Genomic DNA, 27726 nt, shown 5'->3' with positions numbered 1-27726 from the left:
AAAGAGATATGAAATTAAATCCATAACTTTATGCTTTGCTTGAAATGTAAACAGCTTTATAACCCATTTTGTGTGTTGAGATTTCTGATATACATGCATGTAACTATAAAATATAAATCTCCAACATAAAAATACATGTTTATGTTATATATCAATAAAACTATATATTCAAGGGAAATATGCTAACAGGTACCTTTGTTGATAATGGGCGTTTTGAGGGGAATGCTGATAATTCCTACAAGGTCTTCGGTGGGCACTAGAGAACGTAATATTGCTCGAATGCGCAGAGCTTCACCTTTTCCTTTGTTGATGAGCTAAAGGAAGCAAATCCAGGAATATTAAGAGTCATAAAACATCAAGAATATACAGCTAGATGACACCACAGTACTTTGATAGCAACCATGATACAATAAATTTGATCCGTTTTTGTCATTTTAAGTTTTCAATCTCTCATGCAACATGCTGGTTTCAAAAAACACAAGCACTCTTTTGAAAATTGTCTGGTATGTATAGTTTTGAAAGAGAAATCAGAAACATCCAAAATCAGCATGAAAAGGTCAGAGCTTCACAATGCTGATTGTAAATCTCTGGTAAATCAGAGATTTACGATTTCAGATTTACCAGAGATCGTAAATCAGCAACAAATCTCAGATTAGAACTTCTCTAATCAATGTTCAGCAGAAGCACTAAAAATGTCACAAAATTAAAAAAAATACATACATGCATCTCAGGGGCACAGCGTCCCAACAGGTCAATGAGGGCAGAGTAGAATGACATGATGGCATTGCCCATGTGGACCACCTCCTCTTCATCATCGGCATCAGCTGACCTGTCAGAGAAAAATAAATAAAAGAAGATGAAAAACATTTTTAAAAGGCCCTACACAATAGCTCATGCATCAAAGAAGGAGCATCTGATCGTCATTTTTTAAAATCATTGGCATACAAATCAGAGCTGACTCGATGCACAGAGCCTGGCAGGTCCAAAGCGGGAGTCTCAGAGATCTTAATAGCCTCCTTCATCGCAGCCAGTAGGCCGTTTCCTCCCTCTCCTCTCAATGCAGGGCCAAAACACTCTGGACGTCGGATGAGCAGTTTCACCACAACGCTCGAGTTCTCCTCCACGCTCTCTCCTTGAACACAAACAGAAACCCCTATGAGCTTGTACATTCAAGACCATACAGCAAGCTTGCTCTTCCTGAATACGTATTCATCATTTGTTTTAACATAGGCGGGTAAATGAAGTTGTTTGAAGATTTTGATGCTTTCATAGGGGTAAGGAACGGTATAAACATTGACATATTGAATGAAAAAGAAATGTGTTGGTGAAAGCAGAAATACCGTTGACGAAGACCGCAAAACGCAAGAAGGAGAGATAACGCTCTCCTTCTATGGGGTTCCAGCCAATGTCTGGGTACCCCTTAGCCAGAAGCATCGGACAGCTCTGTAGACCACATCCAGCCAGGTATGTAACCACCTACAGATAAATAATGTTGTTTTCATTATGTAATGACAAATATAAGGCAAATTTATTTATTTGATATGTATTAATCCACAATCTTAATTTGTCTTGGAATCAGACAAACCGACTTTTACTGAGTGACAAGAAACTACAAGTTCTACCTTGTCCAGATCAGGTTCCTCCAGTGCTAGAGCTAAGCCGTTATTATCCATCACAGAGGATGCAGCTACATCTAGAGGTGTAGATCCTCTCATCGCTGGTGAAGCTAAAATGCCAAGGAGACATAAATGCTAAATGCATAGATGCTGGTTACTGTTCCATTTTAATGCAAGTTCCCACTGATGTGCATGGCAACATAATCTCAACAAACAGCAGAGGGTGCTATTTCCCCTTTATACTTTTTAGTCATTTAATATCCTGTAGGCCTGGTTGGTAGAAGTACCAATGGTGGTATATGGATTGCCTTTAAACATATTAAGAAGAAATGCTGACATCAATCAATTATAAAGTAAACACAGACTTCATGTAGAGCTTTTAAGTGCAAAGAGCTAAAAAAACAGACAGGACACAAAAAAACACACCACAGACATAAAGAAAAATAATAAAATAAATTAAAACATTGCCATTTTCCTCACATTGTGCATTGTATAAATCAAGATAAGTGTGATAACAGAACTGACCGAGGTTTTACTATCTATTACTAACTAAAGAAAGCTGCTCCACAAAAGAAAGCTGATCTGAATATTAAATATGAAATTCAAATCCTTAATAAGATTCTTCTACCAGACATATGAGAGAACCAAAATGGCAAAGAGGGGTATATGAAATAGTACAAGGTTAATAAAATCATTTGTTTTGTTTTCAGTGAAGCTCAGGAAATAAGAACCATCTGTGTGACATCAAAAAGCTTTGGTGGGGGCTTTAAGGTAAATTGATTATTTGGCTTTAGAGGCAAGCAAATATGGTAGTCATCTGCATAGAAGTTGATTGATCTGATGTTTGCAGAATACCGTAAAAGCCAAAGAAAGCAAGTACAGCAAAAAATTAATTAACCTTGCTGGATTTATTTTTTTTTTCAATGTAAAAAAGAAAATCCTAAACAGTACTGTTTTAATGCTTTGCAAACATTTCAAACTGTGAAACTATCAAAATGCAATTGTTTTTTATCTAAAAGGTATGAGAACTATAGATCTATAAAGTTATTTTTCCGAGACTCTTTAGATTTACTTCCAACCTGTCCATGTCTTTTACAAGCTGTAAAACCACATGGTAACTGAGTTTATCCAATGCAGAGTGGGGCTACTAAATAAAGATGTACTTACCAAGACCCACACTACTGTTTTCTAGCAGGTAACTGAGGTGGTCAAACATGGCCTTCTGGTTCTGTCGGCTGATCCGGCAAAAATAGCACAGGAAGCGACAGCAACTGGCTACCATTTTAGGAAAAGCAATTTCCTGTAAGGTGGCATTAAACAAACAACATGATTATGTCCTTTCATCTTTTCATCTTGAAATATTTTTTCACAACATTATTAACTGTAAACTGATATGGATTAGTACAATTTCAGAAAAGGCTGATTTAAAGACTGCATTAATCTGGGTACAACTGGTTTCTAACTTTATATACTCCTGCACGTTTTCATTCCTTGTTGATATGTAAAAGGTGTAACACATTCACACATTGCCAGTCACTCAGTCACTTTCTGTTGTTCCTGTCTTTCTGCCAAGATGCTGTCAGAACAATGCCAGCAAGCATAATTCAAACATAACCATAATTCACACACAAAGCGTTTCAAGCAAAGCTGGAAAATGCACAAACTTCATGAGGATAAGAGTAACATTGTTATTAGTTTTGACTCCAGTGAGTGCCTCTCTGATTGACTGATACCTAATGATAAATAATAATCAGTGTAGATGCAGATGTTTTTGAACCTGAGACTTGTCTCCTCCCAGCACATTCACCATGACCTCCATTACGGTCTCGTGCATGCCCAGTATTCTCATCAGGTTTGGGTGCTGGTAAAACACCTTGTTGTTCATGATATCACTGCAAAGTAAAATAAGAGACTTGTTACTAGACGTGGGTAAAAAGTACCCACAACCAAATGTTAGTGACACAAGTAATCATAATTAAACAGCGACTTGGTGTTGGTCAATCAACAAGTTACATTGAAAAATGATGATGAAAAAGGTTACAAAAACTAATAGAGTTCACAGTGGATTGTTACTCTTGCAAGGTACCATGTCTTTTAGAAGAAAAAAAACTTGAGAGAATTAGTTAACAGATCCAGCAACCTACCTGAGTCCATCAATCATGAGCTTCTCCTCCTCTTTCCCCATGCGAACAGACAGTAGAGACCTGATTTGACCGAGGGAGGCAAGTAGGTGGATGGTGTCCTGAACGGAGGCAGCACTGATGGTGTAGGTCTTCCTCATTGCCCGGAGAAGCTCCCCAATGCTGTCATACTGCCTTCTCAGAAGGCTAAACATCTTGCGAACAAGTTTGGGGTCTTGGATGTGACACTCCTGGGCCCAGCTGACCATCGTCTGAGAGATGAGCTCCTTCAGATTAGCTAAAGAAGAAGTCCTGGTAAGATCACGGTGTCATTTTAACAAAAGAACAATATTGTCAACCATTCAAATTTATGCTAAAGGAGCATTTGATATAACTTAACTGTCACACAACCAATCCTAATTCTTGACAGTGAACGGGTCTGTCAAGATTTACCATGGTTTTAATAAGTTATGGTCTCAAACGTGTTCAAATTTAGTGTTACAGTTTGTGGATTTAGTGAGATAGCAAAAGTATGTGATAAAATTTACTCCAGCTCAATGAAGAGTAAATCACCCCTGATTTCTTCCATCTGCTGCTCTTACACTTCTTCTGTGCTTACAAGTAAAAAAATAACATTTTGTTTTTAAAATGTGTACTTTTATCACAGGTTAGGTAAACAACTATGGAAGCAGCACTCATTACACTTGATAAAGCAAAAGTGTTTTTAAATTACACTTAACAAGCTATAAGCGGTTGGCTACCTGATCAGATAATCGGACTAATTAACCAAATAAAATCAATTTGTTGGGATTCTGTTTATTCTATAAAAATCAGAAAGGCAAAGTCATGTAATATTCTGCTAAACAAGCACCTCAAAACTACAGTTACTTTTAGCAACTTTGTTGTATATTTTTGATTATACAAAAATCAAAAATATTAGATTTTTTATTTTTATACAATATATATTCTACAATATATATTGTATATTGAAATATACAATATATATTGTAGAATATATATTGTATATTGAAATATACAATATATATTTTTGTATATTTTTGATTATACAAAAATATACAAGGTCTGTGCAGAAAGAGAAAACCACAACTAATAAATGTTATAGAAAATACTTTTACTATTTAGAGCATAGCATCAATTAAAGAATGACAAAGTGCTTTGCAATTCTACTACATGATATACCAAAGAAAGTATTTGGGGAGCAGTATAAGTTAAGTGTGTAAGTGTTGCTTTTATTTAACTTTTATAAAAAATAAAATAGTTATTTTTGGCTAACATTTTTTACTAGGTACTGTATCATAGTGCTGGACAATGAACAATTTCAATAATTTATTTACAAACAGAAAATGTCAAAAAGAATCATTATGTAGGTTTCAAAATTCAATAAGGTAGACAACACCTTATTGTCTTCCTTAATGTATTGTCTACCTTAATGTATTCTCTACCTTAAGGTAGACAATAACCAATGCTGGTTCACCTTTAAGATTTTTACAAGATAAAGAAGAAATCACAAAGAGCAGTGTGAAGTTGATTTGCATAATTCCAAACATTATTTACACTTTTAAACAGAGCTGCAAATGGAATTTCTACATCAATATTATTGCAAGTTGAAAATTGTTCTTATTAATCCATAGCATCATTCAATTTGTTTCAAACCTAACATTATTTTAAGCACTAGGCTTTTAACTTGATGTGAGCAATGGAACTGTGGTATTTCCATGATTTTTTTTTTTGTCCATATTGCACAGCTCCATGATATCACAAGTTTTTACTCAAGAGAAACCAGAAGTGACAACATATCCTCTCAGCCAGTTTGCTTCACATCAACAGACATTCATGTCACACTATAAACCACACACATATACACACTATTCATTTGTTTCTGTGACAAATGTAGCCCTCCAACATTTCCCCCTCATGTGGCTTGTCAAGAGTTTCACTTACGGCAAAACTGGCACATAGCTAAGGCAAGGAATCATGTCTAACCATTAAATGTTTTTGCTGGTCGGGTCATTCATCAAAGAAAAAAATAAGTTCTGTCTTCCTTTTACTTATTTCTATGAAATAATACCGACAATAGTGGTGTTTGTATCTTCAGGGTATCTATGACTACAGTTGATTTAACAGGAAGGAGAATTTATGGCTGGAGTCTCAATGGATAATTCATCATAAACCCTGTTTGCTTGTCTACCTGTCTTCTCCAAAACCTTTGAAAATATATGTGCTTTTTCATCTGTAAATACAGACACAATTAACGCACACTCTTTGTTAGCCATGTACAGAGCAATTGATTGGTGACTAGAAACAACTGGTAACTGAGCTGGTTGCCACTTCAAAAGTAGAAATTGCAAATTGATCACAAAATTCTGATCAATGCGTCTCTTTTCAGTATCTAGAAACAGCATGCATATCTTAAAACAACTCAACAGCTTTTAAATGGATTGTACCCTAATGTTTGATGTTTTTTTGGTGGGGTTGGGGGAGTTATGTTTTTTATACAGGTCTTGCTTAATTGAATCCCAGTTTCAGAAGCCATTAACTTATCATTTAAGAATCTTAATTTATCCTTGGTGGTTATTCCCAGATGTATTTGCTTAAAAGCAGATAAAGTGGAACCATTATGCAAATGCCTGTCTTTTGACTCCCTGTGCATTGTGGGGTACTAATCTGGTGGATCATGACTGTTTTTCCACCATTTCCTCCTATTTTGTCGCACATGCAATGTACAAGAGCTGAACATTTAGGGAAAGGCTGAATGAGGACCATACATAATGACAGCATCTTATTGTCCAGTTATAAATTCATGCCATCGCTTCTCTGATTGTGTGCTGCTGCATCAGCACACAATCACCTTTGTCAAACAGTAGGCACATCTGTGCCTGGAAAAGATTCCATTCATATAACTTTGACACCAGCTAGAGGGTTCTGAGTCTATATGCCAATGTATAAAGTAGCTTACATTAAAATCATTTTGCTTCAAAACTTTTAAGCTCCTTGAAGGCTGAACATTCTTAATGTGAGTCCAGAATGAAATACTGACACCTGAATGCTATTCAAAGCTTAGGTCAATTGTGAATCCTGATCTGTGCACTACAGACATAACTGGAACAAAATGGTTACATTATTTTTAAAAGTAAAATACTTTCAGTAGAATCTGTGTCACTCTTTAGTCTCTCTCCTGTTTAATTGATGAATTTGATGCTCCTGATCAAATTGGTTTTCTGATGTTTCTGCCCTAAAACAAAACCAAAAAGACCTACTAAGTGATTAATTGTAGTCAATCCTTTGCCTAGTCTTTTTAAAATATCCTTAAGTCATTCAGATTTGGAATAAATTATCTGTAAAGATCAAATCTCAAGTCTTGCTACAAGCTATGAAACGGATTTAGACTTTAACTGGACAGTTCTACATGTCTGCCTGTATTTAGCTGCATCTATTTTTTAAACAACTCTTACAACTCTAACTTTCTGATCTCTGCTGATAAAACAAATTCCTACTGCCTCCACTATGTTTAATGGAAAGTTTGTGTTCAAGGTGATCTGCAATCTGCAGTGTTCTTCTTGCCACTTTGTGTTGGTTTGTCACATACACCCCTTTTCCCCCTCCCAAAGGCACTGTAGCTAAAATAGTGAAACGCACTAAAATACGTAAGTTGGATGACATCAGGAGCACTCTGATCTTGCTTTTTACTGCAACAGCATTTATACTTGCTCTGAGATTCTTTTTGAAACAGAAAGGTCAATACAGCTTGTTTCACATTTATCTTTCTGGTAATGCAATGCTTGAGAGCCTGTATGCTTTCCATGAATGTGCATCTTTGAGTTTATTCACATTAATGGTTTGGTAATATTGACATTTTTTTCTTTTTTTTCATATTTCTCCTCTCCCAGAGCTGACAGGTGGTGCTCTTCAGTTTGGATTCTCTCCTCCATCAGACCGTGTATTTCCATAATGAAATTGAAATAAAATTGAAATGGCTTCTACATGGTAACTCAGTTCAGACGACAGCCAAAGACATACATGTAGGGAAGAGAGGAGCAAATAAAGAAAACCTTCCCTTCCTCTGTGTCAAGAGAAAAGTAGAGGGGATGTGTAAACAGAAGAAATATGTCCAGGAGTAAAAGGAACACAAATGAATCAAACTAAAAAAATGTTAACGAAAAGCATGTTTCTGTTTTTTAAAATAGCTCATTTTTAAATGCTGGGCATTTATAGATTTAACTGGTTCTTGTCTATTTCTAGTTCAACTGCTGTATTTCCTATGATGTTTTCCAGTGGCCAAATAAATGAAATTTAGTCCATGCCACTGTGAATCTACTCTCTACATTTAACAAGCAGTTCAGGACTAGGAATTATTACAGTCATAGGAAAAACGCAATGATTTACTCACATGGTGCAGCTTGTTTCTTCTCTGTTGGTTCTTGAACTTTATGGGACTGACTCTTAATCTTGTTCACCAGCATAAGGAGGCGGCCTTTAATAGATGTATCCCGTTCGTCTTCATCTTCCTCCATTGGAATTCCTAAAAAGCACAAGAAAGCAAACAGTATCCATTTAGTATTGCAACTAAATTTCTGAATAGCTTGTTTTGAGCAGGTTAAGACAAATATTCTGTTTGATCTAAAGAACAACAAGTACACCAACTCTGTCCTAAATTCCTGGCAATATTAAGTCATATTTTATTGTTTTCTAAATAAGACATGGAGGTGGGGTACCAGAACAGCATGGGGTCCTGTGGCACAGCTGGGACTGCTGTTTGCTCAGCAGTAGAAGGATTTGGTAGATCAATTATTTAAGAAAAAGCTCCAGATGTCAGAACATTTGTATAAAACACTGAACTATAAATCTTCTGTTGAGAGAGCTTGTGTTTTATCAACTTTTTACAATATCATTTGTGAAAATACAGCACACTTTTTAATTGCATTAAGATTTATTCCATATTTAGTTATTTACATTCTAAACATGTTCTTAGGAAAAACTAAGAAAGAACTCATCACAAAATATCATTTCACAGTGACATATCTTGCTTAATAAAAACAAAAACTGCAATAATCTGGCTGCATGCATGGCAACGCCTTAGTATAAATATTTTGTTTTATGCTCCATTTGATCCAATTTCAACATTTATTCTTCCTGGGTACACACCTAAACTCCACTGCTGTCAATCGGAATGACGTTAAAATAAACTAGAGGTGTCCTGACATTTGGAACTGCTCCTCAAAACATAGGTTTAGCTAAAGGTGGCAAGTAACTGTCAGACAGTTTTATGATAAAAAGGATATTCGTCAACAAAGGTGTCTTGTCATTAACTAACAAGTCATCAAACCAATACCAGCAATTCATGTTGTGGTGAATTGATGAACTAGTTAAAAAAAAAACTAAATCCTGTTTTATGAGTTGAAGATGCTTTGAAAAAATAATTAGTGTAAGAGTAGTAATATTATCTACTTTTTGTAGATAATATTAGATAAGGCCCCGAAGTTTGTGGTTGTAATGTGACAAAATGTGTAAAACTGCAACAGATGTGAATGCTATTACAAGGTCTTGTGTCTGTTACACAATTTTATTTTCAATAATATAACAGAAAGAGACAATTGTGTGATTGCAATTCCTACTTATTTTTGAATAAGTAGGAATTGCTTTCTTGTGTTGCTATATGTTCATCTATAGCAACAGTTTATGCTGCCTTTGTGAATCACCTGTAACAAATTCTAAAATTGACTAGTGCAATATAAGTTCATTAAAAAACTTGTATACAATAAGCACATAGAAGAAGCTCGTAAAGTTTTTCCTACATCTGCATCTTACCACAGTGGAGCTGCAGCTGGTTGTGGAAGTCGTACAGCTCCTCCTGTATTTCTGAAGGACAAGGACAGTCATCTCCCATACTGAAAGTCAGCAGCATGTTGATCTGAAATGGGAGAAAATATGAAATCAGACAAGTGTATCCACTCTACAAAATATGCATTTGAGTATCATTTGAAACTGTCCTTTTCTATTAAAGGTTTATGTATTTAACTGATGACTCATTTTGCCTTTCATTTCATGTCATCTCAATATGATACATCAATGTCAGATTTACAAAAAAGGCACACACAAAAAAACTGTGTTAGTGAATAAATGTCTCTGCAGCAGCAGGCAAAAGGGCGATGCAAGACATTCAACTATAAGAGAAATGGGGTACTTTGTCTCCAGCTGTGACTTTTAAGAGACGCTGAGCTGAATGTGTGTGCGGTTCTTTGGCTGAGAGCAGCTTCTCAGCGGTGCACTGGATGAATTTGCCTTTAAGCTTTATTGAAGATATAGAACAGTTTCAGAAATATTTGGGACGAGGAGCAGCTCTCACTCTCTTGAGGCCAAAAGGCAAAATTGGAAGACTAATGATTCAAACCCCTGTAGATTAATGGCTGGATGGGAAATTATCCATTCACATAAATGAATCATAGGCACTATGCAAAACTGTCCCAATTTGTTTATCTAGTCACATACACAGATGGAGACAGGGTGCCTACAAGGCTTTTTTGTGGCAACATATTGTAACCTCAAAAGAAACTTTTCAGTTTCAGTTTAAGATCACATAGCAAACATCAACAGAAGCATGAAATAAATGCAACAATAGAGGTGTAAACTGCAAAGTTGTAACCGATCAATTCTAATTTTAGTGCAAATTAAAAGTTAATTCTTCAAAACATAATATGTCACATTTTATCAAACTGAGAAGTGACAGAAACTTTTCCTTTGTCATCCATCCATCCATTAATTTTCTTCCACTTATCTGGGGTCGGGTTTATGTGTGGCTGGGTGCTGCATAAGTCTGTTGCATTTAGCTCCAATCATTGTTTGGCTCTGTCTGTTGAACCATAGCTTCAAATAAACAAACTGACTGATTTTTTAAATGTGCATGTCAGCTTACAACTTTGTTGTTGATGTTGAATCTTCAACATCAGAAACATTTTTTAACTGTGGTCTTGTCTGACCTGCTCCTGAGGAGGAGATCTGAACTCTTTCGTCTTCTTTGCTGTAACAGCTGCCGACATATTGAGGGCCAGCATGAGCTCATTGTAGCGGAACTTCTGGTTGTACTGCAGTTTGGAGACAAAGTTGTCTGAAAAGGACACAATGGCCTCAATACGGTGCTTCAGCTCGCAGTCGCAGAAATAATGAAGCAGCTCACACATCTGGGGAACAGACAAAGGGAGAAGACACAATTCTCAGAGATTAAGGTGGTTTTGAGTACTGCTTTGTTTTCTCAAGACTTGGATAAAACAGCCTTAGAGTTTATACAGTACAGACCAAAAGTTTGGACACACCTTCTAATTCAATGGGTTTTCTTTATTTTCATGACTATTTATAAGGCAAGAAATCCCACTTATTAACCTGACAGGGCACACCTATGAAGTGAAAACCATTTCAGGTGACTACCTTTTGAAGCTCATCAAGAAAATGCAGAGTGTGTGCAAAGCAGTAATCACAGCAAAAGGTTGCTACTTTGAAGAAACTAGAATATAAGGGGTATTTTCAGTTGTTTTACACTTTTTTGTTTAGTGCATATTTCCACATGTGTTATTCATAGTTTTGATGCCTTCAGTGTGAATCTACAATGTCAATAGTCATGAAAATAAAGGAAACTCATTGAATTAAAAGGTGTGTCCAAACTTTTGGTCTGTACTGTATATTATCCCCTAAAAATAGATAGATCATTTTATGTTTGAATGACCTTTGATAGAAATATTACAGTGAACCAGTTATTGAGAAAATGATAAAGACAAGAGCTGTGGCCCTTCTTAGAAATTAGTACCCACACATCTACAGATGTTTCTCAATAAATCACTGTCTACTCAAGATTTTATTTTATTTCAGTAGTTCAGCGGTATTTCTTTTTTTCATTATTACCAGTCGTTTGACAGGCTCTGGCAGTCTCTTCTCCAGCAGTCCTTTCATTGGCTGTTTGGCCTCCTCTGCGGCCTCCTCCTCTCCTGCTTCAACTGCCTTGCCCTCAGTCCCAGTGAGGCCCTCTTTGTCTGTGGGCCCTGTGACCCCTTCCTCACAAGTATCTCTGAACACGTTCGGGTCAATGAGCAGTAAAATCTTTTGAACATCCTCGCTACCTAAAACCCCCATAGTCAGCAAGGTGCTAATGAGCTTCAGGATTGGGACAAACTGATACTCTATGCCTCCTCCAACAGGATCTCGAATGTGGTGCCCACCGCCTTGAACAGCTTCTGTCAGCATTGAAATAGCTTTTTCCTTAAGTGCATCCAGTGGGATCTGCGGACTGTATAGATAATCCCTCTTGGTGCTGATGAAGCATGGCGGGGTAAAGTTAAGGCGAGGTTTTAGGGAGGTGCTAAGTCCCACCCCTGGCGGGCTGTGCTTTTTAGAGGCGCTGGAAAAGAGACGAATTGAGCGCGTCTCAGCTGTGACAGGAATGATGAACTCATCTTTCATCATGAGCCTGGCCTCCTTGGCTGTTTCTAAGTGGATGCTGATCAGTAAATTGTAGAATCCCTCACGTAACATGCCAGAGAGGTACTGATTATCTATGGTGTATAAGAGCTGCGACTGATCCAGGTGGCTGCACAGAGCGTGGGCAACGCGGGTGTTTCCCAGTGCGCAAAGGGCACAGTAGAGCTTCAAAGTGTGATAGTGGAACTTCCTCATGTCCTCCTGCTCTGACAGCTCCATAATGTCGACACACCTTGGAAGGAAAAGAAGAGACACATATAACATTTACTAAAATGCTCAATCATTTAACTCAATTTAACACTGCACCAATCTGAATATGATCCCTGGATAGTAAAATCAAAATAGAATTTCATGTCTCTTAAACTTTTTTTTTTTCATTTTGTCACATTAAAACAACAAACGTGAACATAGTTAAATAGAATTTCAAGTAAAAGGTTGTGCAAAAGGAAGAAAGGGACAGCTCTACTAATATGAAAAATGTGGGGTGCATCTGGATTCACTACTTTATATAATCCATTCATTCATTATCTACACCCAATTATTCTTGGGGGGTGGAGTGGAGTAAGGCTTGACAATGGTCAATAATATGTTCCCAGTTTGTCAAAGGGCAACATGGAGACACACAGGAAAAACAATCACACTCTCATTTCTTGGATGTCTCTGGACTAGGGTCCAGAGATACCCTAACCCTAACCCTTACCCTCTGGACTTGTAGCACTACCCTAACCCTAACCCTAACCCTACTAACAGAAGAGAAGATATCATTATTTTGTTAGTAATACTGATAATCAAAAATAAACAGTGAGTGAAAAAGAAGAACTTGAATGTAATCTTATCGATGAACCATAAAATTTCCATATTTTATTAAAATTTTCAGTCATTTTATTAGAGATTTGCTGATGTGCTATCCTGGAACAATCCCTTTCAAATAGCCATAGTTGATCAGTACTTCTGTATTTGCACTGCCACACCATTTAACATTTAACAGTATTTAACACTGAAACTGATTTCAAGCTTTTAATTCTTTTCCCTTTTTATGTCTCGGCGTTACTCAGCGTAACCTGAGGGGGAGATTTTTCTGGATTACGTACAGGATTACTATTTTTTCACGGCTGTTTTCCACTTGCGGATGTTCTTTTAGTGCTATATAAAAACAGAAACAGCTTAAGAAACCATCCCAGGTTGATGGCAATTAATTCTTGGCAAAAATTAGTCGATTTAGTGTTGTTGGTCCTTGACTCCGAGTTACCACAAACCTACTGAGGAAAGAAGGATCTCATCGGAAAAGAAGAGAGTAAACAAAGATTTGTCCATACTATACTTTCCCAGCCCATACTTATCTAAACCTGAAAGATATGAACGTCCATACTTTTGTAAAATGTGTAGAAACCTTGACATACAACGAGAAATGAAAAAAAATAATAATAATTACTACACTAGAAAACTTTATTTGATCAAGGTTCTTTGGTATGTCATAAAGCTGAAATGAATGATATTAAGAAAATGTAATTATTATTTTTTTTATCCCTCAGCTACAGCAAACTAATCGGGTGCACCACCTGTTCTCCTCAGGAATGTGAATTGCCAGCATCTGCAGAGGCTCCACACACTGAACCACCCAGCCGTGTCTCTCGTTCACTCTGGCTGTTTCCACTTTGAGGAAGATGTTGGGCATGCGGCTCCACAGCACTGCATTGATTGTCTGGACATCTAGTCGGGGTGGACACTGAGGCACCGGGTTCTTGTGTTCACTCTTAAAGATGGCTGATGACAGCGGCATTGCGTTCTGTGCAGCGTAAGCATATATATATATATATATATATATATATATATATATATATATATATATATAAAAAACAGTTTGAGCACTTGAGCATGTTTCAGTTTATATTATATAAACAATTACATCTTCTGAAATAATTAGATGAATTGAACTATTTCAAGTGGTAGAACAAGGGTGTATTGGAAAAAAAAACAAGAGTGTACCTTTATCTTAGCCAGCTCAAACTGAAAGAGGTTTGGGCTGGTGGGTCGGACAAACACAGCAGGAAAGAGCTTTGTGTTGGGTTCCACCTGGAGCAGAGAAAAGAACATTCATATTAAAGTAAAAAAAAAAAACACATAAGTTTTAGTAGGAGCAAGAGGGAAGGACTTACAGGAAGCATTTTGGTGATGCGTCATGAAAACGTATTACTAGGTGAGCAAGTGTGTGCGTGTGTGTGAGATCATTACAGTGTTGACTGGAAGGGTGAGTCAGTACTGGGTGAAGTTGCACAGAATTTCAGCAAGGGAAAAATGTAAGAAGATTATACTGCTTGAAAGATTCTTAAAGGTTTAGCTCTCAAAGTACATCCAGAAAAAGCATATTCCAAGTCAGGAGTTCAACAATACAGACGTCAGAGCTCTGTCAGAAAAATATGCAAAGCTATAGAACGACTGACTCTCAAACTACAATCTGACCTGCAGATAGAGTGGGGAGACTGAAGAAAAGCATATTTCAAATGACTGGTGTGTGTAAATAAAGCTCCTGTTATCCATCCTAGATTTTAAAAATATCAAAAAACCAGTTGGAAATCGTGATATTGTGCTAAAAAAGTAAATTTGATGTGTCTTCTAACAGGGCATTTTTAACTAAAATAACACACGTAGTTTTAAAATAGGGTTATTGCCTTATAGTACTGTAAGATATAATCTTTTTTTTCCATGATCTATTTTTTGGGGTTGCAAATAATACATACAAGGTCAAATATATACAGTGATATGCAATAAATTAAAATACATGTCTTCATTGAGTCTTTGTCGGATTAAAAGTGTCCTTTGAAAATTACAACCTTTAAACAATCTGACTCAATATTAATGTAGATTTCCAAAAACAGACAATAAATATGTTTTGAAATATATTAGCACGAAACAAGTTCTGCTTCTTGCATTTTAGGTGGTTGTTTTGTCAATTATTTTTTAAAAATATATCTTCTGTCTGGTTAAAAGTTACTAATTGTATTGCACTACAAAAGCAAGAACGTAACAAAATCAAAATGCTCTAGTGAGTCAGCACCTGGTAGGATGTCGATAACTCCTTTCCATTGACAGTGAAAGTAACCATGCCAGTGGACAGATCTATTAGACAGCCAATGTCCAGATCAACGTTGCTGCGGCTGGAGGCATGTGCACAACTGGTCATGTCACCACCCCACACCATGTAGCAGTTACTCCTTTTCACACTGTTCAGAAATTGACATTTTTCAGTATTTAGCACACATAAGACCTAATCTGTGAAATCAGGAGAAGGAGGGCCACCTTTCATGAACTCGTCCACGTTCATCACCCAGGGTTACAGTGACAGTTCTGTTCTTGCTGAGGTTGAAATTGTTGCTATAGTAATGGTAGTCGGGGGTAACCCATCCAACCCACACACCGGAAGGGTCCTGACCTGCAAAGATTCTCACCGAGTGGTAGTACTGTAACAAAACAAAGAGTTAGTGAGAAATGTAGGTGGCAAACACAAGGCACCATTAGAGGAGTTTTTTTAATACCGTGGTGATGCTGCTGTAGTCCACTCGTCTACTTTCCTCACTGTGTCGAACAGATCTCAATGGATATCTACAGAAGATCAATTTAAACAAGTCAATATTAAGATTTATGGCCAATTTAGTTTATATTTTAGTTTATTACATCAAGTACAATACATTTACTTTCATAACTGAGAAGCAGTGTTTTGCAAAACCCTTAAAGTCTCTTATATTTAGTCACTTAACTAGAACGTCTATGCATTTTATTTTGATTTTGGTGATAAATCACCAAAATAAAATAAACACCATGAAAAAGGGTGTCGGGAACATCATTGCATTAAGACTTTAAATCAAATTTCTCAGACAACCAGCACCTGTGTTTAACCTTGAGCAAATCCTCTTCATGTACGCCGTTTATGTCAACTATGGGGTTCTGCTTGAAGAAAGAGTGGAACTCTACCGGCATGCTGAGACGACAGAATACCATGTCAGCATTACTGTTCTGGGTGCCAAACGTCTTGTGGGTGACCTTCAGACATGGGGGGCTGTCAATGGTGCCGTCAATTCTGGTTACCTGCAAATGGAGAGAAAAGCTTTCACAACTCACTGGTTTTGTATTTCTAACAACCAAATTTTACTGAAATGTGCTTCTGTCTTACTGCAATGTGGTTGTGGTCCTTTGGCACATTGACAAAAGTAGGCAGACGCTTGCTGAACCACATTGTGACTTCCCGGTTCATGTTGACTGCAAATGGTTCGAATCCCTCTTGCAGGCCACATGTGGTGTAGTATTTGAAAGTGCTAGCATCTTTCCCCAGATTCATGCGCCCCACTTGAGCAAGACCAAGACTACACACTGGAATAAATCCTGAAGAGAAACAAGACGGATAAAAGAATGAGCCTCTAAGAACATAAGGAGAACAAAGACTGAAGAAAAATCAATCCAACATTTGTAGTGAGACTTTTGTAACTTTAGGCAAGATTTTTGTAACATAAAACTACTTGTTTCTACTTGTTACACATTTTAAATTTTTTTCTCCCATTAGTGTATCAGTTCCACATTTCTAGATCTAAAATGATCATAAGTCACTCTGACCATTCCTATTTTTAAAGATACTCATCCTCACCATCCTCAGTTTCAAAGTCGGTGAAACAGAGTTCAGAACCCTTGGTTGTAATGAGGATCTCTCCATTAAGGGTAAAAATCATAGACTTGTCCTCCATGTTGATCATACAGCCGACTACATCCCCAACATGCCAGCAGCGTCCAAATAATCTGCTACCGATGTTCAGACAGTGGCCCTGTGTACAACATGTGCATGAAGAAACAAGTTTAAATTTAAAGATCAGAATGATGGAGATTGATTTTGGATTGAAAAACTTACCCTATATCCATCAAAGACAAAAGCAAGTTTATCCGTTCCAAGTTCCACATCAGGTTTGCACCCAGGCCTGGCCCAGCCCACTCTCATGTCTCCTCCAGTGACAGCCTCAAATTCAAAGTACCACTTTCCAGTCTTCACCGCATATGTCCTTTCAACTCTGAAGAAGCGGACCTTATCGATGCTGATTCGTTCAACCACTTGGCCTTCAAGGTTAGCAGGACAAAGGCCATGTCAGATAAAGAATTGGAATGGAAACAATCACACAAAACCTCATTAGTTGAAAAAAATATAGCAATACGCCTGTGGTTGCAATTAAACGTTAGCATTTCATGCTCCCTTTTCTGCATTATAAAAATAAGAAAGGATATAATCTAACTAGAAAATTTCTGAAGAAATTTAACCGGGGCCTGCCAAACCGTGCCCGTCGGTTTGGGCCCGGCGTTGTCATGCTAGAAATTAGCATCAATGCTAAAGAACGCTGCAATGTAATCAATAGCATGTGGAGAATCACAAGAACGTTAAGTAAGGTGGACGTGCACCATTCAGTATGATTTAAAATTTTTGTCAAGGCTTTTATTTTGAAATTTTTGTAAAACTTCATTTCAAAGTGCCAAACTAAATCCATGTGTAACATTGCTTTGGCTGAAAAAGTCAAATAAAGCCAAAAAGAGCAATTACATGATGTAAAAATATTCAAGGCTTTTATTTTGAAATTTTTAGTTAAGCTTCATTTCAAAGGTCCAAACTAATCCCATGTATAACAGTCATTGGGTTAAATCAGTTATATAATGCTCAACAGAGCAATTACCTGATGTAAAAATATTCAAGGCTTTTATTTTGAAATTATTATAATGCTCCATTTTAAAGTTCCGAACTAATCCCATGTGTAACAGTGCTTTGGATGAAAAAGTCAAATAAAGCCAAAAAGAGCAATTACATGAAGTAAAAATATTCAAGGCTTTTATTTTGAAATTTTTGTTAAGCTTCATTTCAAAGGGCCAACCTAATCCCATGTATAACAGTCATTGGATAAAATCAGTTATACAATGCTCAAAAGAGCAATAATCTCATGTAAAAATTGTCAAGGCTTTTATTTTGAAATTTTCAGTATGCTTCATTTCAAAGGGCCAAACTAATACCATGTGTAACAGTGCTTTGGATAAAAAAGTCATTTAAAGCCAAAAAGAGCAATTACATCATGTAAAAATATTCAAGGCTTTTATTCTGAAATTTTCAGTATGCTTCATTTCAGAGGGCCAAACTATTCCAATGTGTAACAGTGCTTTGGATAAAAAAGTCACATAAAGCCAAAAAGCGCAATTACATCATGTAAAAATATTCAAGGCTTTTATTTTGAAATTTTCAGTATGCTTCATTTTAAAGTTCCAAACTAATCCCATGTGTAACAGTTACTGAGTTAAATCAGTTATATACAGCCCATAGCAGCAAGTAGTTCTAAAGGCCAGTTCAGTCATCCTCTGTTTCAACTGAGTGTTCCACTATAGTTAGAACTACAGTGATGCGTATTTGTAGTCCTAACCACCACCCAATAGCCTCTTGAGTTCCGTTGCTATGGTAAATAATTGTCTCAGCAAAGTGTGAGCTGTTAGTGAGACATGCTGGGGCAGAGAATTCTCTGTTTCAGCCAGCCAGTTTAACTGAAAAAAAGCATTCGGAACAAATCCTTTCCGTTCGGGAACCGTAATACATATTTGAAAACCGTTTGAAGCGTATGAGAGGTCTATGTATCTTCTGCGATAGTCCCGAGATTCATATCTCTACGTCACTCACAGCATTAACAGTGATGAGAGAAAGAAATTATTCTTTAATAAAGAATATTAAAGAGACACTTTGTTGGGTGTAGAGTAATAGGTTCCTGCCATTGCTTTGCATGGCAGGCCCCAATCAGGAGATTACCATTTACCAAGAAATCTGAACAACGATGCATCTTAGTATGCAATAGTAAAACTCACCTCCTTCCTGGTCTGAAGGCTCTATGTTGTATCCATAGCCAATCATGGTGCGGATAGCCTCTCGCAGGCTGTCCCTGTTTGACTTCTTGGTCCGCTCATCCAGCAGCACATAGGGAACCAGGCGAGGGTTACGCTTGCTCTTCAAATCCTGTATAGAGATGAGGAAATCAGGAGTTATATACATGCATTTGATTGAAATCTTTTCACAAACATCAGCATTTGTTTCCTCACCTTTGGACTATCAAGTTGATTCAGTGATGAAAATTGTGCTGTGATAACTTTGCTGTCAAAGCCATTAATTAAAAATAATTAGACAATTAGTGCTTTAGGGCTGTAGCTGTTCATCCAATAGTAGTCTATTTTTCTGTGTCATTTCCACTGGAATTAATCCCTATGGGGGCTATGGCACAATGATGTATGGATCATTTAAGCACTTTATAAGCAGATCTGTATTCAATGACTAAACATGGTTTATTACAGGTTCAGAACATGAATATATGTCTATATTATTGCTCAAAAATTTAAATAGAGACTAGAAAAGCCAGCTCTTGTACTAGGTGCACATGTAGACACGCTTATCATTACTATCTCTTATCAGCTCTTACAACAATCTTCCGTTGAATTCACTGAACACAGATTTTTTCTTCTGTGTAGGGCACCTCAATTCATCTATTCCAGATGAATGAGATAATTATGCAAAACTGCTCCAGTTCAAATTGTGTAAATAAAATAAATTAAGGTTCTTAGTGTAATCATAGTGAGTGTGCAAAATAAAAGGCCACGTTATTTATTGACAGAAATTAAAACAAAGCAATGACAACACCATTATTTACAGTCATGGCAACAGTATGAAAACAGCTAAAGAAAATCTGCAGCTGTGTATTTGAGCACTTGTTGCTTTTAATAAAATTTGACAGTGCTCTGTACAGCAAGTTCCACCTCTACAGAATACATTACTGTGGTTTTATCGCAATGAAATGTCAGACTCTCTAGCAGGTGCTCTACAAAGGTACACGTAGACATGACATATAAATAAATGAGCGATTTGGTAAGAAATACATCATTAAGAAAAAACGTGTATAAAAATGTATCTGAATAAAGAAATTGCATAAAATTCAAAACCTCAGCAAACCTGCTGAATGCCGTAAGTCCATCCCTGCTTGATGCGGTCTTTGGCCCAAACATTGTGTGCATTCTCTGCTAGTTTGTCCACCAGCAGCTCCTGGCCTGGTGTCAGTTTGATGTCAGACAGATCCAGAGGGGATGGTTTATAGCTATTGGACATCATGTAGCTGGAAATAGTGGAAATGATGAGTATTCTTACCTCAGGTAAAGTCTGTAGTATTACAGAGTAAATCCACATGGAGTTTTTTTGCTAATATTTACAGCCTGCTGCATATCTTAGCAGTACAGATTTACAATAATAAATATTTTTTGCTTTAACTGTCCAGAAATGCTTAGCATGATCTTTGTACATGCATCTAAAATGCATGGTTACAACACATCATATGGACAAGTCAATATTTAAACAGCTGTCTCTGTTTTTAAAATCATGCAACTTACTTCTTGGGTAACTTAATTTTTTTGAGCGAGTCCTCTGCATTTGGATTTACTTGAACAATACGGCAACCTAGTGCTAGCAGGGTCCTATGAATAGAAAACAAAATAGAAGTTAGTGTTCAGATTGTACTCATTCATCACCCTAACATCACCCCTGATGAGAATATATCTCAACACAGATAAAAGAAGTAGTCCTGATTTAATCCGATTGAGGAAAATACTAAACAATCCCTTGAGGAAAATTCCTTATCTACCGCACCAACCCCTAAGTGTAGTGTTCAGTACCTTTGACTGCAGAAGATCAAAGTGGAAGAACATTACGTATATCAATGCTATTTAGGAAGTATTTTGGTGAGTAACATGTAATGAGCCATGTTAGAGTTAGCAAAACTCTATCTCATTACAAATATATTTGAAGTTAGGGTTGCTACCACTATAAAATGTCAGTGTGTAATCTCTAAAAGACATTAGCTCACATATCTGCTTAATGTATAAATATGTACCAAATGTATTGACATATATTTAATAGTTGTTAAACTTTTATGCTTTTTGTCTCATTAAAACTACAAACTTCCCAATTTTGTTTTGATTTTTGTGAGAAAAACAATATAAAGTGGTGCACAATTGTGAATTGGGAGGAAAATTTAAATGGAAATCTTATATTTTCTTACAGTTGCTGTAGTTGCTGTAAGAGTTGCCTACAGCAACCTTTGAGACTTAAAAGTTCTCACAGTAGTGAGATTACAGTGAAACATTTTTTGCTTTTTCTTTGAATATGCCTAACATTGTTGTGCCTAGGCAGTCTCCATTCAAAACCAAAGAATTGAACAGTAAGAAAAATAATCCACCCATAAACCTAAACACACTTCAGTGTTTCTGTTGACATCTGCAGGTTGTAGTTCTTCTCTGTTTCTGGCAGCTTGCAGAAATCAACAAGGCAAGGATGCTGTCGTTTGTTATCATCTCTTATCTGTAAAAATGAAAACATGTCAGTCTGTGTGCATTTTCATCATTGTTGCTTATCAGTAACACCACCTTAATTTACAACAAATTAAAGGTCTTTGTAAATAAATGCATATGGAAACTACATCCTTGTAAGTCACTATGAACTAACAAGAGGGCGGGCATGAGGTCTACATTCAGGGTGCAACTGCTTGCAGTGATAAGACAGTTTTCTCTAGCGAACATGTTATGGAAGAGGAACAGGGGAGCATGTTTTCATCAAGGAGAGAAATAGAGAGGCGTGTGGCTGGAATACTAAGCACTTTAATGCATCCTTTAATGCTTGACATTATGTCAAATAATCCCTTTGGCAATGCTGCCCATTGGAGGCAACATGACAATGGTGAGTATTTGGTAGGAAAACATGCAAGACTGTGCATAAATATGTAGCAGTGTTATTTATTTATATTTGTTCAAAAGTATGAGCCAGCACTATTTTAAACAATACCATAAGTATGGAAATGTTTTCTTCTTCTGATTGTTCATCCTTTCCCTAAAAAAATATTTTAAGGTAAATTATGCATGAGAAGATATCTGCATGTTATCAAGCTAAATCAGAGAAATATTTTGTGGCTTTTGTTGCTGTCATCTTATTTTTAAAATGTATAGACTTGCTATTATGTTCACTACTCAGATGCAAATTAACTATTTTATCATCAAACCTACTATTTACACAAAATTGATGCATTGACATTATGGAGGCGTAAATCTAGTATTGATTTGTTGCCTGGTGACAAAAATTTTATTTAGCCATTGATATTTTGTTGATTGTGTACAAGTAAATCATATGTGAATTGAGTTTTGCATAACTGTACTTTTTGGCCATAAGACAGTTATTGTTGTTTGACAACACTGAGTTGTGGTTGTTTCTCAACAGATAGCTGTGAAAACTGAAATCATGCTAACCACATCAGTGTTCCATATGGAAGCTGGCATGGCTGTAAGAATGAAAGTTAGCTATTTTCCACATCAATTTGGCTTTCTGAAGAAGTCTAAAAGTTATAAAGCAAACAAATTAGATTTCCTTTTGTAGTTCTCAGTTAAGGTACTTCCTCAATGTAGAAATCACAAAAGCTTGTCTTTACTTAGTTGTTTTTGTTCTGAAAAAATACTGACATCCTGATTAACTGCACAGCTGTACAACACACACCATCTAATGTGAAAATTAAAGAACTAAAATAATGCAAGTGATTAAATTTTGTCATATTAAACAAACTAACTCTTCAGTTTTTATGCAAAGGTAACCATTGTCAGCTCCAGTGTATGAAGTTGTGCAAATACTTGTATCTAACTGTGGCAGATAAATGATGTTAGGTGGCATAAAATTAGTTTTCCACTTTGACAATGTAAAACCAGGTTGGCTTATCAGCTATTTTGAATTTTGAACCCATCAATCCTGCGTTTATATTTAAATAATTGTCTATCACAGGTTTGGTGGGTTTTTTTCTTTACAAAAAGTAATAAAAATGTTATTGAAGCAAACCCAGACTTTATTTTTGGATTGTCAAACTGGTCAAACATTCTGTTTTTATTTTTCGTGAGTGAAACAATAATTCATGACTTTTACTAAAACACACAAAACAAAGCACCGACTTTACAATCTACAAACAAACTAGAATGAAGCGTCTAAATGAGGGATATGAAAAGCAATGGACATAAAAAAAAAAGAGTGATCTTTTTTCCACTTACCCTCTTTTAGGAGTGAACAGCAAATTATAGAAGAGAAAGCAAGATGATGTACAGGCATTTGTGATGCTATTGCTTCTTAAGACTAATGTTGTTCCACTTTTTTTGTATTAAGAAAATATGTAGTACGGATGTTAATTTCTTGGCAAATGTGGCAAAATGTATGGAGCATGCTTTTTATTTTTTTGTCAATGTGATGCACTTAAGAAAATATTATGGCAGTATTTTCTTACCTTGCCATAAGTCCATCCCAATTCAATCTTATTCATACCCCACAGTTCGTGTATGTTTTCAGCCAGCTTGTCTCGAACTTTCTCCAAGTGAGGAGGCATGACAACCTGAGGCAGAGACATTACTTTTGAACTGTTCCTGCTTCAAAGTTTTCAAACAGATCCTGAGTTTACCTGGCTGGTCTCTACAGGAGTGGGAATAAAGGAGGCCTGTGAGGTGAATTGGGTGGTCCCAAGCAGATCCCGGACTCCTTCCACATCTCTTTTGTACTCTTTCACCGGCTCCACCTTCATCTTCTCTTTTGGCAGCAAAGCCTCATAACATGGAGCATAACTTGACGGTGGCAGGAACTTAAAGTCACCATGTCGGCCACCAAACAGAAAGCGAACCCTTAAAGGAAGAAAAAAACAACAAAAACAAACGTTCATCTATTGTTAATCTTCTATTAGGGGAAGATAACTGGAAGTGAATACTTAAATAAAAAGACAGAATCAAGCACCCTACCCTACCCCCTACACACACACAATAGATAACATCTCTCATACACCCTCAACCAGAGGCACTCTGAACTCTGAAAGATAGTGAAGAGCTCCTCAGGGGGCTGCCAAAAATAGCTTCTGGAGTACTAGAGATGGCAACCAACTCTCACTCTGACTACAGTCCTCAATTATTGAGCACAAAGTTGTGACTTTCATTTCACCACATATTTAAATCCATGAAGTCACACATTCACTGGGTCAGTTCCAAGCACAGGCTTGTAGGTGTGCTACCCATCTGGCACTGTTCACACTAGCACTGCACATATGAAATAACTTTCCAACCAAGTCACACTAGTTGCAACAACTGTGATTCTGCTGAGATGTTAAGGAAGTCCAGGTTGCTTTAATAGTGGCCTTAAGCTAATTTGCATTGTCATGTCTGGTGTCTCTGATCTTCACCTGGATAATATGTCCAATATGTAATATGGACTGGATAAAGTCCTCCAGAACATGGCATGGCTCCCCAAATCATCCCTGAATGTGAAAACTTCGAAAAAAAATTCAAAACAGACCCCAAGCAGCTGGGATTCTGTTCCTCTCTACTTTATTGGAAGACTTCGATGTGCCAAGGGAACGCAAAATTTATTTTCATCTTAAAAGAGGACAATTCAGTTCTATTAATATGTTTGGACACAACACTGTGTGAATAACCATGTTCTCTACAATAAGCTATTATGGCTTATCCTACTACTTTAAATTGACACTGACAGTCTGTACAAAAAATATCAACAGTTTAAATGGTCACAAAATAAACCTTGTGTAAAATTTTAGTTTTTTAAATGTTTTTTTTCTGTGAAAATGAATTGGGTTTTCATTCACTGTAAGCAATAGTCATCTAAAATCAACAGAAAAAACATTTGAAAACTATCACTATATATCATAAATCTATGCAATAAGTAAGTTTTAACTTCAGAATTGAATTCCTGAAATTACTGAGATGCACCTGTACATCATGAAAAGTAGTCAAAATCAAAGTCTGAATAACAATAAAACACATTTAATTGGATTGTTTGTGGCTCCAAAACCTCTGCTAGGTGTCAGTGATTGTGTAACTTGTTTTACACCTTGTAGAAGGTGCTGATATGGATTATTCTATTAAACACAGGGGATGCCACAATACTTATTTTATGCCTTTATTTAATTTATTTCAGAGTTTTTATCTATGGAGCTGTCAAAAGGACATAACAGCAATCTATTGGGTAAAATTGCAGGTTTTGCAGGTAAAACACTAAGGTCTGTTTCAAATAGCATAGATTCATCCAAGTCAGAGCGGAAAGAAAATAAACACTCACTTGACTCCTGCAGAGAAGCTGACGACGGGGAAAAAGAGTCCGTCTGTGTTAAAATTTTCAAACATGCCCTGGACCGGCTGTCCATTTATCCTGAAGGAGATGCTGGGAGCTCCCAGGTCCAGACAACAGCTCACCACATCTTCCGAAGTCAGGATATGCTGGTTCAGAGACGCGACAGCCCGCGGGATGCGGCCTATTTGGGAGGTAAACACACGGGTGTGTGAACGTGGACCTGGTGAGCCGTGCTGGCACAGACCAGAGCTTTCCAACAGACACAGGATGGAGCACATTTACACGCCTCGACACACATTCCGGGCAAGGAAATCACTCCAGCAGAGTACTCACTGTCTGGATGTAACCTGGCTGACTCCCAGGAATACCATTCATCTTTGACTTGTTAGGTTATTACTGTAACTACCAAACACACACTTTCACAAATTTTCTTCCACTCAAAATGTATTACTACTCACCTGACCAAAGATGAAGCCCATCAAAGCCAAATGAGTAGAGGTCGTCACCAACTCCATTGCCCCCCCAGCCCTCCCCTCCTCCAGGATAGGGTGCGTAACCTTTGGTGTTGGCCCAGCCCACTCTCAGGTGAGAGGGCTCACTGGTCACAAAGTGGTCCACCTGATCAATCATCAGTTCATAGTACCACTTCTTGTACTGAGCAGAGCCCTCACTGACCCCCAAGAAGATGTTTGGTCTCATGCTGGAAATGAAGTGAAACAAGAAATCATCATGTGCATCACACCATAAAAGACGTTGTCAGGACTGCACTGTAAATATGGAAATTTACCCTCAAGAAAAGTGCATACTATGCAAAGAATAAGGCTAAATGACAACAGTATTACTTCAAGTATCTTTATTGAAAGTGCAAATATGATGTTTGTTTCTCAAAGTTAAGATTAAATGTGTTAAGTTTTAAAAATGTATTACTACTATTCAACCCTGATCCGTGATACTGTTAGATTATTTTAAATTATGATTCTACAAGTCTTTGACAGTGTGCCCCATTAACCTGTTCATCTTTCAGTCAAATACAGACCTAAAACCATTTTTATTGACATAACAGACTCATCAGACATTTCACTTGAGTAAAAACCTAATGAGTGGGAGTTCCTAATAAAGATTGAGTGCATGTTACTAGACACAAATTTAAAATAAATTTCACTGCATTTAAAACTCAACTAAACTTTGCAGCAAAGACTGAAGAAAACAAAGTGACCTCCAGAAAAAAAAGAGGGAGTAGAACAAACAAGAAGAGAAGAAGCACCGCTGACTGGAAATTAGGGAGAAATAGATAAAGATAAAATGTTAGAACATCTGTCAGCTTACAGTGACTGTGTGCAGGCAAACCCCTGCAGGTAAAAGAAAAGATGATATCTCCAACAACAAAAAAACCTGGGTAACAGTAGTGATATGAAACAACATAGAAGAAAAAGAAGGGCCGACTAGATATTTTGGAGATTATGTAATTAAGCTTCCCTGAGAAACAAGCACACATTTGGATCGGATCTTTAGCCAGAAGGTTTACAAACGGCTTTGTCTCCTTGTAGCCTGGTGGGGACAATATGCTGGTACAATGTTTTTCTTTTAGCAAAAACAACCTTTAGACACAGCTTATTGACAGTCGTGATACTGTAAGGTTAAGAGGATTTTGTTTGAGGGCTTTTCTGCCTAGATTTCTGTGTTCTGGGCTGCGATTTCAGAGAAGAACGACAAGGATTGTAAGAAATCAGTTAGAAAGCCTCAAATTATCTAAAAATTGTCTTAATTGCATGCAGTAATTTGAAAGCGTCACAAGCTAGTCTAGGTACAGATCAACTACATATTTAGAATGGCTTAACGGTGTCAGAAAAGTATATTCTTTCACTTTACATTGCACATAATAAAATCGAGCTGCTTTATGCAAACTATAAACAATCTCTTGGCTTAAGTATGTGTTTAAATAGGTGTGTGGGTCCAGTTATAGTGTAATGTTCTTTTCACTGCTTTTAGTTGGACATAAAACAATTCCTGAATTGCAGTTTTTAAGAGGCATGATTTCATTGTGGTAAACGGATAGTTTTCTCACCTCTGGACATCATTGACCAGTTGGGTTTGCAATAGCAGATCTCTTTTGGGCAGCAAGTGATCACAAATGAGATTCTGATTGGTCCGAACAGCTACTCCATTGCACACACAGAGCGAACAAAGTACATCCAAAATCTGAAGAAGAAGAAGAAGAAAGCAAGCCAGCAGGAAGGATTACAAGAAGGAATGAAAAACACAATAGCTTCCCAGAAGTTGATTAAATGTTTACTTTATTTTTTTTCAAATTAAGCAT

General features: G+C 36.9%; 1 protein-coding gene across 10 annotated transcripts in view; it reads right to left on the bottom strand.

Annotated features, from left to right (window-relative positions):
* LOC116709039 (ryanodine receptor 3) overlaps positions 1–27726 on the bottom strand; it is a 109615-nt gene that overhangs the window by 37665 nt on the left and 44224 nt on the right. For 6 of the 10 annotated variants that reach the window (XR_004336805.1, XM_032547280.1, XM_032547285.1 and 3 more), the window contains 31 exons: positions 27475–27608; positions 25868–26109; positions 25398–25590; positions 23740–23956; positions 23569–23673; positions 23339–23341; positions 21514–21617; positions 20651–20734; positions 20220–20379; positions 19088–19235; positions 17115–17317; positions 16857–17031; positions 16389–16597; positions 16104–16303; positions 15754–15820; positions 15518–15678; positions 15276–15441; positions 14207–14293; positions 13780–14006; positions 11648–12452; positions 10732–10932; positions 9563–9665; positions 8145–8276; positions 3761–4034; positions 3394–3508; positions 2784–2916; positions 1623–1726; positions 1341–1476; positions 946–1132; positions 721–829; positions 194–314 (listed from right to left, as the gene is read on the bottom strand). Coding sequence is in view for 9 of the 10 variants with exons in the window: in XM_032547280.1 (XP_032403171.1) it covers positions 194–314; positions 721–829; positions 946–1132; positions 1341–1476; positions 1623–1726; positions 2784–2916; positions 3394–3508; positions 3761–4034; positions 8145–8276; positions 9563–9665; positions 10732–10932; positions 11648–12452; positions 13780–14006; positions 14207–14293; positions 15276–15441; positions 15518–15678; positions 15754–15820; positions 16104–16303; positions 16389–16597; positions 16857–17031; positions 17115–17317; positions 19088–19235; positions 20220–20379; positions 20651–20734; positions 21514–21617; positions 23339–23341; positions 23569–23673; positions 23740–23956; positions 25398–25590; positions 25868–26109; positions 27475–27608 (5305 nt within the window). In the remaining variant the exon portion in view is untranslated. The remainder of the gene's footprint in view (positions 1–193; positions 315–720; positions 830–945; positions 1133–1340; positions 1477–1622; positions 1727–2783; positions 2917–3393; positions 3509–3760; positions 4035–8144; positions 8277–9562; positions 9666–10731; positions 10933–11647; positions 12453–13779; positions 14007–14206; positions 14294–15275; positions 15442–15517; positions 15679–15753; positions 15821–16103; positions 16304–16388; positions 16598–16856; positions 17032–17114; positions 17318–19087; positions 19236–20219; positions 20380–20650; positions 20735–21513; positions 21618–23338; positions 23342–23568; positions 23674–23739; positions 23957–25397; positions 25591–25867; positions 26110–27474; positions 27609–27726) is intronic. The other 4 variants (XM_032547281.1, XM_032547287.1, XM_032547284.1 and 1 more) reach the window with 1 other exon arrangement.

This window comes from Xiphophorus hellerii, chromosome 19 (genome assembly GCF_003331165.1).
Source record: "Xiphophorus hellerii strain 12219 chromosome 19, Xiphophorus_hellerii-4.1, whole genome shotgun sequence".
Classification (NCBI taxonomy): domain Eukaryota; kingdom Metazoa; phylum Chordata; class Actinopteri; order Cyprinodontiformes; family Poeciliidae; genus Xiphophorus; species Xiphophorus hellerii.
The sequence above is the reverse complement of the archived record's forward strand: the minus strand, read 5'-3'. Positions and strand labels throughout refer to the sequence as shown.